The following is a 12,970-nucleotide window of genomic DNA, read 5'->3' as shown; positions in this document are numbered from 1 at the left end:
TACGCTATTTCTTCTTCGAGGGGACTTGATTGACACGGATTGACGGTCTGATAGATAGCTTACAAGCGCCAGTCGTTCGATCAATCTCTCAATCCCACACGGCAAAGACAAGGTTTTCTACTTAAAGTCCAGGATTCTTCGTCCATGAAGTCTTACAACCATGAGTTCTTCATCGTCTTCTTCCTCTCTTCTCTCTCCAAATTCTTTCCAGTTTAATCGCCACGAGGAACTTCTCTCCAAGACCGACACTAATTTACTTCTTCCTCCGTTCTTCACGATGTCTCCTTTGTCGTTCCACGAAGATCGATCGATCATGGCGGGGGAGAACATTGACTTTGGCGATGGATTTTGCAGCCCGGTCGAGGAGCCGCTGTCACCAACGTCGTATCTCGTTCGCCCGCAAGAGATCCAAGAGGTAGAGGACGATGGCGACCACGATTTCCAGCCGGATAGCTCTAGCGACGATCTCTTCTCGTCCGAGGAGGCCGAGAGCAGCAGCAGCAATCACCGCCTGAGGAGCGCCGCCACCACGTCAAACAAGCCGAAGAAGAAGAAGCAAACTCTGGCAGAGCTCATGAATTTCGATGCCTCCCGGCAGAGTCGTGAAGAATCGCTCAGTCTCTTGAGGAAATCCAGGCAGCGGCTGCTCGAAAAGTCCAAATCCCAACAGCAGCAGCAGCAGCAGCAGCAGCAGCAGCGGCACCTCCACGGCAAAGAATCGCTGCTCATCCTGGCAGTTTGCGGAGGAAAGAAGCCGACGCTCGATCATCTCATCCCCTCCTCTTCGTCAAACAGTAGCTCCCGGCGAAGATCATGCAACGAGCCATCACCGCTCAAAAGCTCCATCCCTCGCAGCAAGAGCTCAGCTCTCCGGACCTCCAGCAGCAGCAATTACGAAGTAAACCTCACGAAGTCCAAGAGCGTGGGAGCTGCCTCTTACGTAGTCCGAGTGGATCAAACCGGCGGTAGCAGCAGTGGTGCTCCCAGGGTCAACCAGCAGCGGTCTAGCAGCAGCGGAAGGAAATCATCCGTCTCGTTCGCGGCGTCCTCTTCCGTGGTGGCGACGTCCGACTCAATGGTGACGGTCATGGACCGCTACCAGCAGCGTATCAAGGACGAGCACAGCAGGAAGCACGGCTCGTCCTATCTCCCTTACAAGCGAGCACTGCTCAGTCTCTTTTTCCCGCTGCCATCTCTTTGGTCCTCTCCCCACCACCATCGCCACCGGAATCACCAGCAGCAGCAACAGCAGTACCATCACCACCAGCATCACCACCACCACCAGACTGTTGCTTACTCGTGAATGGTGTCATCACAGCACCAAACTCGACGACCAAACTAGTTGAAACGGATCAACTTCTTCCTTGTCTTGTTTCCCTATCTGTTACGTCTTTTGTTTTTTTTTTTCCTGCGACGGCCTCATCACCAGGAACTTTGAATCTATCGATCTGTGCGAGCGCTATGACTTTTTGGTAAATGTAGACGATACTCTGCTGCTCAGGCCATGATCGTCCCTGTGCCTTCCATCCCGTCGGAATATCAGGAATTTTGTTCCTTTTTTTTCCCCGGACCACCTCGCAGCCTGCTACTGTTGGTTACGATAAATCTGTGCCAACCTGTGCTGTTCTATCGGCCCACGAACCACCACACCTATCGCAAGGGAATTCTTTTTGAGAGCCTTGACCCAAGAAAATCGCAACACGGTCGAAGTACTGTAGGTACCTAAGGAGCACATGAGAACTTCATGACAAAGTCTTGCTTAGGAAAAAAAAAAGGTGAAAAAAAATCCTGCCTTGCATGGTAAAAGAAAAATAATTAACTACCAGCAGTCCCTCGTGCAAAACTAAGGAAACAAGAAAAATCTCTCGCTCACCGCATGATCTCCTCCGTTTAGACAGCCCGTGACTAGCTGTTCTTCTTCTTGTTCTTGTGGACTTTGATCGGCTTTGCGGGTGAAGTGTCATCGCTGGATTTGACAACTCTCAGTCGTGAGCCTTCATTTGTTGCCATAGCAGCTGCCTTTGCTTCATTCGCCTGGTCAATGAACTTCGCGAGCTCCTGGAAACAAAAGAAAATTCGAGACAACAAAGATCGTGAGCAAGAACCCAGGGAAGCAAAAAACGCGTGATTTGTACCTTGTTTATCTCTAGCTCCGCGCTCTTTTTCTTTGGCTCCTTAAACATCTTGCCTAAGAGAAATTTCCAATTCAGTATCCGGAAATGCAGCGATCGATCGATGGGACTCACCTTTGCGGACGTGAGGAGCCTTGCCATGGCGATTTGCCGCCGCGGCCTTCTTCTTCTGCCCCTTGAAGAGCTCGCCCTTCTGCGTCATTGCCCTAAAACCCTATAGAAAAAAAAAAAAAGAATCATTTCCCTAATAGAGCAATGCAAAGAGATAGTTCTGGCGGGGGTCGAACCCGCGACCTTCGGCTCATAAGACCAACGCTCTGACCAATTGAGCTACAGAACTCGAGCTGCTGAGAGTGTCAATTGACATCAAACAATAAGCGTTAAACATACGTAAGATCTTCCGGCAGTAGACGTTCAACTGTTTACCGGGGCTTGTAAATGAATACAACAGAATTATATTACAACAAGAACGCACAAAAGAATTGGTTTGTGTTAGCTGTTTCCTCCTCCTCCCTATCAATTCTATCTTCCTGCGACAAAACTTTGCAAAACCCCGGATGTAAAACGCAATCAAAACTTTGCGCTCCAGATCGCACCATTGCCCTCCCCGCATCGCTTGTGAACTGTCTTCATTCTCTCCACGGATTTGCAAATGCCGCTGCAAGGCCAATCGAACGAGGCTACACACACGTTGCCTGCCTCGGCTTGCCACTCGCAATCTAAAAAACCAAAGGTCTTGATCTCTCGGCACAAGAAAAAGCTTCTTCTCTCTTACCTGGAGGTGTTCCACAGCAAAAGCTACGCTCGTCGATGTGATTCACGTCCAGTCCAATGAACCAAGCTCCTAGAGATACGTCCTCGTTTGCATACTGATGCAAAATATGCCTGCAAAAGAAGAGAAAATCAGGAAACAAATAGAAGATTGAATCCAAAGCTTGCATCCAAACATACTGGTTAATGGAGATATATGTCGCCAGATCCTTGGAAATCGCATATAGCTGACCAGTTGCGTGACGAAAGTACCTATTGCCATCTTCTCCAAACTTCCAATATTCCGGCTCGTGATACTTCACTCCCCTGTGAAACGCACAAGCGTTATTAGTGTCTGACCACACAAAAAGGAAAACTTTATGGCTTACTTCTGCGCCAAAACCGGTCCTGATTTCATACACCCGATATAAACTCGTGGCTTGGATTTTAGGCGAGCCAACGTTGTCACAAGCATACCTGGAAAGCATAGAACATAAGCAGCGAACGATCAAATACTGAAGATCACAATACCTATGTTCACATGTACGTCATCGTCTACTTTGACGTAATACTCAGCGTCCCATTTAGCGACAGCAGTCGAGAAATAAATTTTAGTCTTCGCAGAAAGCTCGAGATAGCCTTCGACGTGATCCTGCACAACAAGTTGTGACTCCATGTTTAGATTAAAAAAAGGAACTTACCAGTCTTAGAAAATCTCCATGCTGAGCTTCTTCCGAGTCGATTGCCTGATCTAATATCCCGCCTGGAGTAGCACTATGACCTATCACAAATCTTACAATAATTCCCTTTTCTTCTAGCCTCTTGAGAGCCTCGCCTGAAAAGTGAAACAAGTGATACATGAGCAAATAAAAAACTCAAAAGAAGAAAAAAAGTGCGGGACTCACCCTGTGGCATCCATGTTTCTCTAACAGAGTCACGACGCTTCCGGCTGCTGAAAGCCGTGTTTATGCCGATCACCACGAAGGCCTTTTGTCTCTGATGATTCTCAGAAGTTGAATCTCCCGTCGGGGCTCCAAGGCCGGGAGAGCTCGTGGATTGCTGAGTTAAAGCTCGAGCAGCAGCTAGCTCCATTTCTAACGCTGACATAGTTTTATCCAAGTTCCTGTAGTTTACAAATAGAAAGAAAAGAGACCATTAGGCCTAGAATTATAGTTGAAGAAGAACTTTACCAGACAGCGTCATGAGTTTTTGATACTTGATTTAAAATCTCCCTTGGAGATTCTTCGCTGTTCACAGGCTTCTGGAAATATAACTTTTAGCTACAGTGAAGAGATGGATGGAGACTTACAGGTTTTGGATCGCAGTGATCTTCCGAGACAATCTGGAGGCGCTGTGACGTTTGCGGCCTGGTCACATCGAGATCCTCGGGAGAATTCCACATTCTAGAGCCACGAAAACATCCATTTCGAAGCTCTGGATTTTGAGAGGCGGCGGACTTACCTGTTTGTGAAGAGCATCCCCACGCAGAAGCTCCCGACGCACAGGACGAGCATCCATTTCCCGGAAACGCTGAAGGAGGAGCTCGCCCTCCCTTTCATTCCTAAAACCCTTGCCTGGTCAGATTATGGATCGCCCTGGAATGGAGCTCGCGTCCTGGCCTAGATCGATCCAGCCAGTCGCTGCAATGCAGATCTACGCCGCGGGGATCCCTGGAGCTCCCGGTAATCGCAGGAATATCATTCGATCGAGCGAGTCCTTTGCCGGATCTACGATGTCAACGATCAGCGATGGCGGCGACTGGAAGGAGCAATGAATGGGTGAATCCACACGGCGAGACGGAGAGCGACCGAAAGAGGGGAGGGAAGTAAGGAAAAGGAGGAAGAGAGAACCCACGGCCGTGTGGACCCTTCCTCAGCGCCGTGCTCCCTGTATTTCCAGCGGCGACATGGCTGTCCACGTGTCCAGATGATGGCATCGCGGCCGTCCAGGCCAAATCGCGTTTGTTTTAAACTCGCTGTGTGTTAATTTTTAGCAAACGCAAGATAGAATCTTTTCGGCTACCAGACGCTTTTTATTATTTTACTACATTTTCAAACACATTGAGCAGTGACGTGAAATAATCACAAGACGACATCCTTGTCTTGAAATAATCACCACCCAAACATTGCGTTGTCTTGAAATAATGGCATATCAATTCCAAGCTTAATGGATTCCATCCATCCACAAAAAATCGTCACTTATTTGCTCCAGAACGATTTCCACCAAGTGCCTACACCCAAAAACCAAGTTGAAACAAGCGTCTCACAAGCTCTTAGATGCATTGCTACGTAAAAAGAAATCACACAAACAGGGAGAAAGAACAAAGAAAAAAAAGAAAAAACTCTACAAATGCAAACCTCTGTACACAGATAATGGTACCTCCTATTGCTTGTAGTAAGAAGAATAATAACCAGGGCCTGGAGCGTAAGGTCCAGCAAAATGACTATGCGAGCTCGATGGAGGAGGAGTGGAAGAAGATTGAGGAGGAGGAGGAGGAGGAGCGGCATTGTTGTAGTAAGTTCCCTGCCATCCGGGATAAGCAGGCTGGCCGTAAACATGCTGTGGAGGAGGAGGAGATTGCTGCTGGCGGTGTGGAGGAGCTTGCGATGGAGGAGCTTGAGTTTGAGCTTGCTGATGCTGGGACTGGGAGTAGTATGGAGGTGGCGGCATATTGGGAGGATAGTAAGGAGAGTTTTGCTGTGGAGAGTGTTGAGGAGGAGGGGAGTGCTGAGGAGGAGATGGAGAATGGTTGGAAGAACTGTATGGTGGTGGGTGCTGATAAGTTTGATGCGAGGAGGACTGGGACTGGGGAGCTTGGGATTGATGGGGAGTGACTGGCGGGTACGTGCGACTCGGCCCAGTATCGTTGAAGGATAAACCTGTGATTTGGCGCTGGAGATCCTCCATCATCTCGCGGGACTGGATGTTGCGCGTCATCACGTAGTCGCTGCATTGCTGCTTCAGGTTTGTGATGGCGTCCTGTGGATAAAAAAAACGAGAGCGTTTTGGTTTCTACTTGCAGACTTGAGCTTCTTACCTGGAGCGTCACGTAGAATTTGAGGCCTTCGTTTATGTTCTCTCTGATCTCTCGGTACTTTGCGATCGCCGCACTGAGTTGCTTGTATGCTCGCTCTCGCGCCACTGCATCGAATAGCGAAGGTACAGGATAGAAACTCAATATAGCTACGTACCGACATAGTCTTGCAAGTTGAACGTTGCCGCGAATGCATTGTTATGAGCCTGTCAAGTAAAAAAACATGAATTTGTAGCCAAAAACAAAGCTTTGAAACTGACCTCTATTTCGTGCAGTAGTTGCTCCTGTGCCTGTACATTCCTAGCAACTTCAATTGACACAGGTTCATACTTAGCAAGCTCCCTTTTGAACAAATCTTCGTAAGAGCCAGAGGTAGTCATGAGTTTTGGTAAGATGTTGTCCTGGACATACGATTATCAGAAGCTTTCCATGAAAACTAAATGTTAAGTACCTGTCTCTTCATATCTTTAAGCATATCTTCGAGACTAGCACGTTGGAGACCGAGCCTATCCAACTCAGACTGTACAATAAAAAATCAGAATGAGTCCAAGCTAGAAACGTAAAAAATGTTACCAGTTTCTGCCTCAGAGCACCAACGACAGCGTCCTCGTTGCCATTCAGAGATAAAATTGGCCTTGCAAGAGAAGGCAAAGCCGATTCGATCTGTCAACAACAATTTAGTACCACGAGACATGCAAACAAAGTACGTACTGGTCTCGCGTCCAGAATAGAAAGAAACGCGGTATTATCCTTGATTGCGCGTTCAATACGACGATCACTTTCGCCAGCTTGTTTTAAATTTGCCGCAAATCCATTTGCCCGGTCGTGCAAATTTTTCGTCAGAGTACTCGACTGAGGACGCGTCCACCTCGTTCCAAACTGAGCACGAATCTGTGAATCCTCCCTAGACTCCTTCTCCAGCAGTTCCTCGGTTTGAACCAGCAGCTCTTCGTTAACTCGTCGCAAATCCCGCAGCTGTGCCATCTCCGATTCCAGTCCCGCTGGACCGCCATCAATCTGTACAGCCTCTACGTCGTCTCTCAGATGCTCCGGCAAGCTAGCATTGCCCTCTAAAGCCAGTAAAGAATCCGGTAAGTTCATCTCCTTTAGCTTCACCCTGGTGATCTCGCTCTCCTGCTGCAACTTCTCTGCCTGGACACGAATGATCTCGTCCAGCATCTCGGTGTACTTCGACAATGCCTTTGCGCTGCTGTCGGGCACAAGGTTGGAGAACATCTTCTCCTTACTGGCATCCAAAAGCTCGGCAACCGCTGCCGACTTTACCAGAACCGCGGACGGAAGCGGAGGTAGCGAGTCCGGATTCGGAACTCTCATAAGATAAACCCTGTCGTTCTCCTTCACTGCTCTCTCCAAGTTCCGCGACACACTCCCATCCAGCTTCGTCACAGCATCCAGAAGCGGCCCGATCACACCCCTGCCAGACTTCTTCGCCTCGGTGAGCATGCTGCTGGCAGCCTTGAGCCTCGCAATCTCCTCGGCGATGTTCTCCTTCTCGTGGAGCTCGAGAGAAACTCTGTAGCACGCCTCCGCTTGAAACTGCGCCGCCTTGAGCTGGACGTGCGACACCCAGCTCCGATCAAAGTGCTGGCTGAGCGGAGGAAGCACCAGCGCCGCGTGAGCTTCGTCGTAGAACAAGCCAACTTGCCTGGCAACCTTGGCGCACAGAGCCGACGGCCGGTTGTCGCTCACCACCTTCTCGAAAAAACACTCTTGTGCCTGTGCCAGCATCAACCTCTCCAGCATCCCCGCGCACTCCACCGATATGTCGGTGGTGGTGGAGTTTCCGGAAGCTTTCATGGAGACGTTGTCGCGGAGGAAGGCGAAAGCTCCAGCCGCAGCTTGGAAGGAGTTGCAAGCCTGCTTGAGGCCCTCTGGGAGCGATCGATCGGCCGAGAGAGCGATCTGGCTATACACGGCCCCAAGGTTGAAAGCTATGGCCGCCTTCTCAAAGTGGATGTTTTGCTGGCTCGCCTTTCTTCCCTGCTTGAAGGCGTCATACCAGGTGAAGGAGAGGGAATTGACGTGCTCCCGCTCGCTGGAGATTGGAAACCTAGATTCCATCACGCAGAGAGCCCGGAAGTAGCGTTGCAAGAGATCGCGTCGCGAATCGAGGGAGTCCGTGGCCTTCTCGATCTCTGACCGCATTTCCTGGACCGATTGGAGATCGTCGTCGGCCTCGCGGGCCTCGCGCTCTGAGTAGTGCTGCGAAATGTAGAGCCGGAGCGGCTTGTGGAGATCCACTGGCGTCGTCTTCTTCGCGTGAATTGCCAGCATCACATTGATGCTCGCGGCTGCCATGGCTCCTGTGAGCTCTCCCCTCCTCTCTATGCCGGATGAATCATGCCCTGTGATCTCTCACCTGATCCACCGTGTTGTGTATGACGCGTTCCAAAACCCTAGCAAAGGCAAATGCCGTCGATACCAAAAACCTAACCAACGGCGGAGATTGTCAATCACATAAACCGTCGATCTCGGCAAAAGCATTAACGGTTGCGATTTTCTTTAACAAATGTTAATTAGAATGTGTTTTATATTGTTGACGAAAGCGCTTGCACGGCCATGACTGCCATATATGCCCATAATAGCCAGGGCAAAAATCATGAGAATTATCATTATGCTAAACAAAAATTTCCTATCAGATAAGATAAACTAAAAATATGTTTATTTTTAGTTTTTATTTTTAACTATAATATTTTTATTACTCATGCAGTATATATACATATTTTAATTTGAATATATATATTATTAAAAATATTTATATTTATATTTATAAATATTATATAAAAGTTAAACTTAAAAGATTAAAATTTTTGAGCTTTAGATATTTTAATAAATGAGTTTTTTTATGCTAATAAAAATAAAAACTTTAAGTATTTCGGTGTTGCCATACCATTCAAATTTGAAATAATTTTTATTTACTTTATTATAAATTATTTTTAAAATATCAACAATATAGAAACTTTAAAATTTAATACAACCAACTAGCTAAAACATTATAGACCCTTATTGAAAAAAATTTTTAACTTCAATATAATTTAATTAACTAAAATAAATAATTATTTTAAAAATAATTTATTAATTTAAATATCACTATAAGCCTTTACAACCTTTGGATTATTTTTCTCATAGTCTATTTTTTTAAAAAATAAAAAATTATATATATATTTTACATGATATTGTAGCAATTTTGTGCATCTTATACAAAATAAAAAATTATGAAGAAAGCTTCTTGTGATTTATAGAAAATTAATACTATTGGTTGGATGAGGTTTAATAAGCTTGAAAGGCTCAAATTGCATCAAACAAGAAAGTGATTTTATATTTCTTCTATAGAAAGGGAAATCCCACTTATGAATCAAAGGTAAAACTAACAATCCCATGAAGTAATAATATATTAGACACCTAATAGTATTCTTTTACTTTTTTTTGTGAATCTAAACATCTGCATAACTTGACCTAACCATGGGCAATAACCAAGTGCAAAACATATCCTTAATTTATCTTATTATTATTTAACAACTACTTTAAAAACCAAGATTTCAGAAGGTTAAATTTGCTAAATTTTAAGTAAAAGGAGATATAACTATTTAATGGGAGGTAAAGTGAAGTTTTCACCATTAAATTTATACAACTTTAGAGCTTCTTAAAGAAAAGTTAGCTAGATTATAAAAGCAATAAAAAACAACAAAATCTCAATAGTTCACACATTTCTATATATGGTTAAATCATAAAAGATGATTAAATGGGTATTTAGCTTTTGTAATATTTTTCTAGGTCCATATCATAAATAAATAAATATCTACCTAATCCAAAAATCAACTTAGGGTCCTAGGAATGTTTTAGGATAGAAATGTTCTTGCATGATACTAAATGAAGTGACACATTATGGAATAATAAGAAGACTATTTATGGTTTTATTATGTCTTTATTATTAGATTTTGAAAGAGCTAACCCCCAACCCAGAAGGAGAAATTCTATCTCACTCCCTTGCTCACTCACACACTTGCTCAGCCACCCTTCTACTCTATAGCCCCTATACTTAGCCACCATAAAGGTAGGTAATTCCACTTTTGAGACTATAAGACTAATTTCCATGTGTTTTCATTAGTTAGTTGCTATTTAAAACCATAAATTATAAAGATCCATGGTTATTAAGATAACTAAAATCTAGATCCATCCATCACCCCACTACCATTTAAAGAATCAAGAACTCTAACCTTAGCTCCAAGCTAAACCTTGATTTGTGCTTTTGAAGGCTCTATATGAAAATTCCTAACTATTTAAAAAAGAGAGGAAGAAAGAGAGTACAAGAAAGTTTTAATGCTGATACCATTAGCCCTTTATTCCATTTTAGATCTTCTAAGCTTGCAAAACCCTAATTATCACACCAAAATTTGGTTGTAATTAGGGTGAGAAAGGACTCTAATTTTATTGTGTTGTTGTAGGAGGATTTGAAGCTCCACTCCTACTTGTTGTTTATCAGAGAAATAAAAAAACTCTTAGCCATTTAAGAGAAATCAAAATTCAAACACCGAAAAAGAATTTTTCAAAAGAAGAGAGGAGGAATAAAAAGTTGTTCTTGCTTAAAACTTTTTCAAATTCAAAAACCACCTATTGAGAGAAAGAAAATAAATTTATTTTGTTAGATGCTCTTTGATATAAGAAAGTAAAACATATAAGTAAATTTCTAAAGTTATTATTACTTAGAAAATTGAAGAGAGTACAAAGTTGATATTTATGATATATTAATTTTGCTAGAGGTTTTTGTTATTCATTTGACATTTTAAGTCTTTAGATTCTCTATATTCAATATACTTACAAAATGAACAATTGAAAAACAAGTATAAAGATAAAGAAGTTATATTTCTTAATGGATATTGGCTTGAGCAATTCTAACACATGATTGAAATAAAAACTTCAAAATATAACTAACTCTCTAAGTATAAACATAATTTACTATCAAATCATGCAGGATAGATATGAGAAATAAATTCACTAGTTACAAGTTAAAGAACATCAAGGTTTATTAAGTTATTGATTTGGATGTGTTGTGTTAATACAAGACATGTGTTTAAGATTAGTGTGATGAAATTGACAGAAATATTGAAATGTGCTAATCTTTTTAGTAAAGATTTAATGTTAAAATCAAAATTGGCTATAATCTTAGAAATGAGAACAATCTTATATAATTAGATTCAAACAGAAAGGTCAATTGTTTTGATTATTTTAAGTTCACTTCTTCACTAAACAATGCACAATAAATTGATGTTAACATTGAGATAATAGTTTTGATGCACAAGTGAGGGGGCATTGGAATTGCAAATGGAATTGCAACATATACAAAATATATATACTCAAATGAAAAAGTTTGTTAAGGATATAGTTGAGAAGAGCAATTTAGTGTCACTTTGAAAAACTTACAAAACTCATTCAAGTAATGAGAAAATACCACAAACTATTTTTATAATTATAATTAATTATTTTGCTATTACATTTGAATCAGCTAAATGAGATCAATACTAGATTTTATAAGATTTTCTAAAATTAAACTGAGCCTTCTCTATACCAGCATATTTGAATACATATTCTGATAAGTTTATTTGTTTTTATTTAAATTATATTCTTGATTATATCTCATATAAAACTATTTTAGTAATAAAAGCCTTATTATAATTATATTAACCTTAAAGGATATACATATAAAAAGTCATTAGATTGCCAATGAAAGCTATACCAAGATTTTAAACATCTAACACTTTGGCTTTAGTGCTATTATCTTAGATCATTGACACAATTTTGTAATTCATTAGAACTATCTAGATGTACTTTTAGTATTTTATTGAGTGAAATAGTATTTTGTTGTTATTTGCATAAAATGCATTTACTAAATTAAGCTATATCCATTTGTTATTGCTATGCTTATGTTTCAATAATCTATATATATTGAGTTTGTAAATTTGGTTTGAATGCATGAAATCAATAATCATATTCATCTCTTTTCAAGAAAAATCTTGCACTAATAAAAGAAGTGTTAATTTTAAAAATAACCACTAATTTTTATAACAATTTTGTTGTTGTTGTTGTTAATAACTTCATCTCACTGATAATATCAATGATTGTAAAAGATCCCACTGATCATTTACTAAATTGTACATTTTGGCTATTTGATGCATCCCCATATAAGTGCCACCCACCATATATGCCATCCATAATTATAAATGCATATAGCTTTAAAGGACATAACATTGATAACAAGAATTTCCTTTAATTCATATATGGTTTGAAGATGCTCAATATTGCTATGTAGTCCTATCCATTGATAAAATAAAGTGTGTTGTATGTACTGATAAAGAATAATCATTTGCTCTTTCTTGGCATTACAAAGACTGAACACCATAATTAAGATGTTTTTCCCATAATTAAAAAACATTATTACCATGAATATAACTTCAATGAAGTCTTGTATGAAAAAATCATCATAGAACTTAGTATTAAAGACAAGATTCCTTCATTCTACTTATCTTATGTATTTGCTCACAAAAAACACTAGTATGCAACATTATTGTTTAATTCAAAAATTAATATTGTTGGTAAATAGGATTGATTACCATTATCACTTGCTGCACACTTCATCCAGACCTTATTAACTTCAGAAGAAAGCCATGTACTTAATTGTTACCTTAGCTTTCTTGACGTTAGTTTGTTTTTAATCATGATAAACCCTCATTTTGCTCTTGCAATTTTTTAGCACCACTTACCTCTATTCATTATATTTTTTGCATTCTTTATGATACCCATACCTAAGAAAATTAATAGTGTGAGGTTTTTTCCTATAACTATAAACATGTGCAAAATCTATTTTATTTCATACACCATTCATAATTTCAATGGTATTGGACATTGAATTCTTATATAATGAAAATATTTGATTGAGAAAGATTGAAATTAATAGCAGATTTATTTTAGCAAGCTGTGTTTAATTAAAGCTTTACAAAGTTTAATGCATCACAACACTTATGCTATAACTAATAAA

The 12,970-nt window shown here is 41.2% G+C and overlaps 2 protein-coding genes and 1 non-coding gene across 5 annotated transcripts; all 3 read right to left on the bottom strand.

Moving 5' to 3' along the window:
• Positions 1 to 2,398: 2,398 nt before the first annotated feature.
• Positions 2,399 to 2,472, bottom strand: TRNAI-UAU. The gene has a single exon. It is a non-coding gene; the product is annotated as a tRNA-Ile (tRNA).
• Positions 2,473 to 2,567: 95 nt separating this feature from the next.
• On the bottom strand, positions 2,568 to 4,822 carry LOC9639215 (probable beta-1,3-galactosyltransferase 2). The gene is made up of 10 exons (XM_002977345.2): positions 4,344 to 4,822; positions 4,192 to 4,285; positions 4,073 to 4,143; positions 3,788 to 4,005; positions 3,584 to 3,717; positions 3,414 to 3,534; positions 3,272 to 3,359; positions 3,084 to 3,209; positions 2,908 to 3,017; positions 2,568 to 2,851 (listed from the first exon to the last, which is right to left on the bottom strand). The coding sequence occupies exons 1-10, from the start codon at positions 4,439 to 4,441 to the stop codon at positions 2,703 to 2,705; spliced, it is 1,209 nt and encodes a 402-aa protein (XP_002977391.1). The 5' UTR covers positions 4,442 to 4,822; the 3' UTR covers positions 2,568 to 2,702.
• A 66-nt stretch (positions 4,823 to 4,888) lies between these two features.
• On the bottom strand, positions 4,889 to 8,346 carry LOC9655782 (vacuolar-sorting protein BRO1). Of its 3 annotated transcripts, none has more exons than XM_002977344.2 (8): positions 6,628 to 8,346; positions 6,490 to 6,579; positions 6,368 to 6,436; positions 6,177 to 6,317; positions 6,074 to 6,122; positions 5,920 to 6,023; positions 5,262 to 5,861; positions 4,889 to 5,112 (listed from the first exon to the last, which is right to left on the bottom strand). In XM_002977344.2, the coding sequence occupies exons 1-7, from the start codon at positions 8,233 to 8,235 to the stop codon at positions 5,265 to 5,267; spliced, it is 2,658 nt and encodes an 885-aa protein (XP_002977390.1). In that variant the 5' UTR covers positions 8,236 to 8,346; the 3' UTR covers positions 4,889 to 5,112; positions 5,262 to 5,264. The 3 variants fall into 3 exon arrangements, with proteins under 3 accessions (XP_002977390.1, XP_024538163.1, XP_024538162.1); XM_024682395.1 differs by having other exon boundaries at positions 5,762 to 5,861; XM_024682394.1 differs by lacking the exon at positions 4,889 to 5,112 and having other exon boundaries at positions 5,131 to 5,861.
• Between the last annotated feature and the right edge of the window lie 4,624 nt (positions 8,347 to 12,970).

This window comes from Selaginella moellendorffii, unplaced genomic scaffold (assembly GCF_000143415.4).
Source record: "Selaginella moellendorffii unplaced genomic scaffold, v1.0 SELMOscaffold_34, whole genome shotgun sequence".
Taxonomy (NCBI): domain Eukaryota; kingdom Viridiplantae; phylum Streptophyta; class Lycopodiopsida; order Selaginellales; family Selaginellaceae; genus Selaginella; species Selaginella moellendorffii.
Note: the sequence above shows the minus strand (reverse complement) of the source record. Positions and strands in the feature narration are given on the sequence as shown.

Coding starts and splice junctions, on each gene's coding strand:
- LOC9639215 (XM_002977345.2), bottom strand. CDS start 4,441: ATGAAAGGGAGGGCGAGCTCCTCCTTCAGCGTTTCCGGGAAATGGATG. Junction 4,144..4,191: donor ATCACTGCGATCCAAAACCT/GTAAGTCTCCAT, acceptor TTATATTTCCAG/AAGCCTGTGAACAGCGAAGA. Junction 4,006..4,072: donor AAAACTCATGACGCTGTCTG/GTAAAGTTCTTC, acceptor TGTAAACTACAG/GAACTTGGATAAAACTATGT.
- LOC9655782 (XM_002977344.2), bottom strand. CDS start 8,235: ATGGCAGCCGCGAGCATCAATGTGATGCTGGCAATTCACGCGAAGAAG. Junction 6,318..6,367: donor TTAAAGATATGAAGAGACAG/GTACTTAACATT, acceptor TCGTATGTCCAG/GACAACATCTTACCAAAACT. Junction 6,024..6,073: donor CAACTTGCAAGACTATGTCG/GTACGTAGCTAT, acceptor TATTCGATGCAG/TGGCGCGAGAGCGAGCATAC.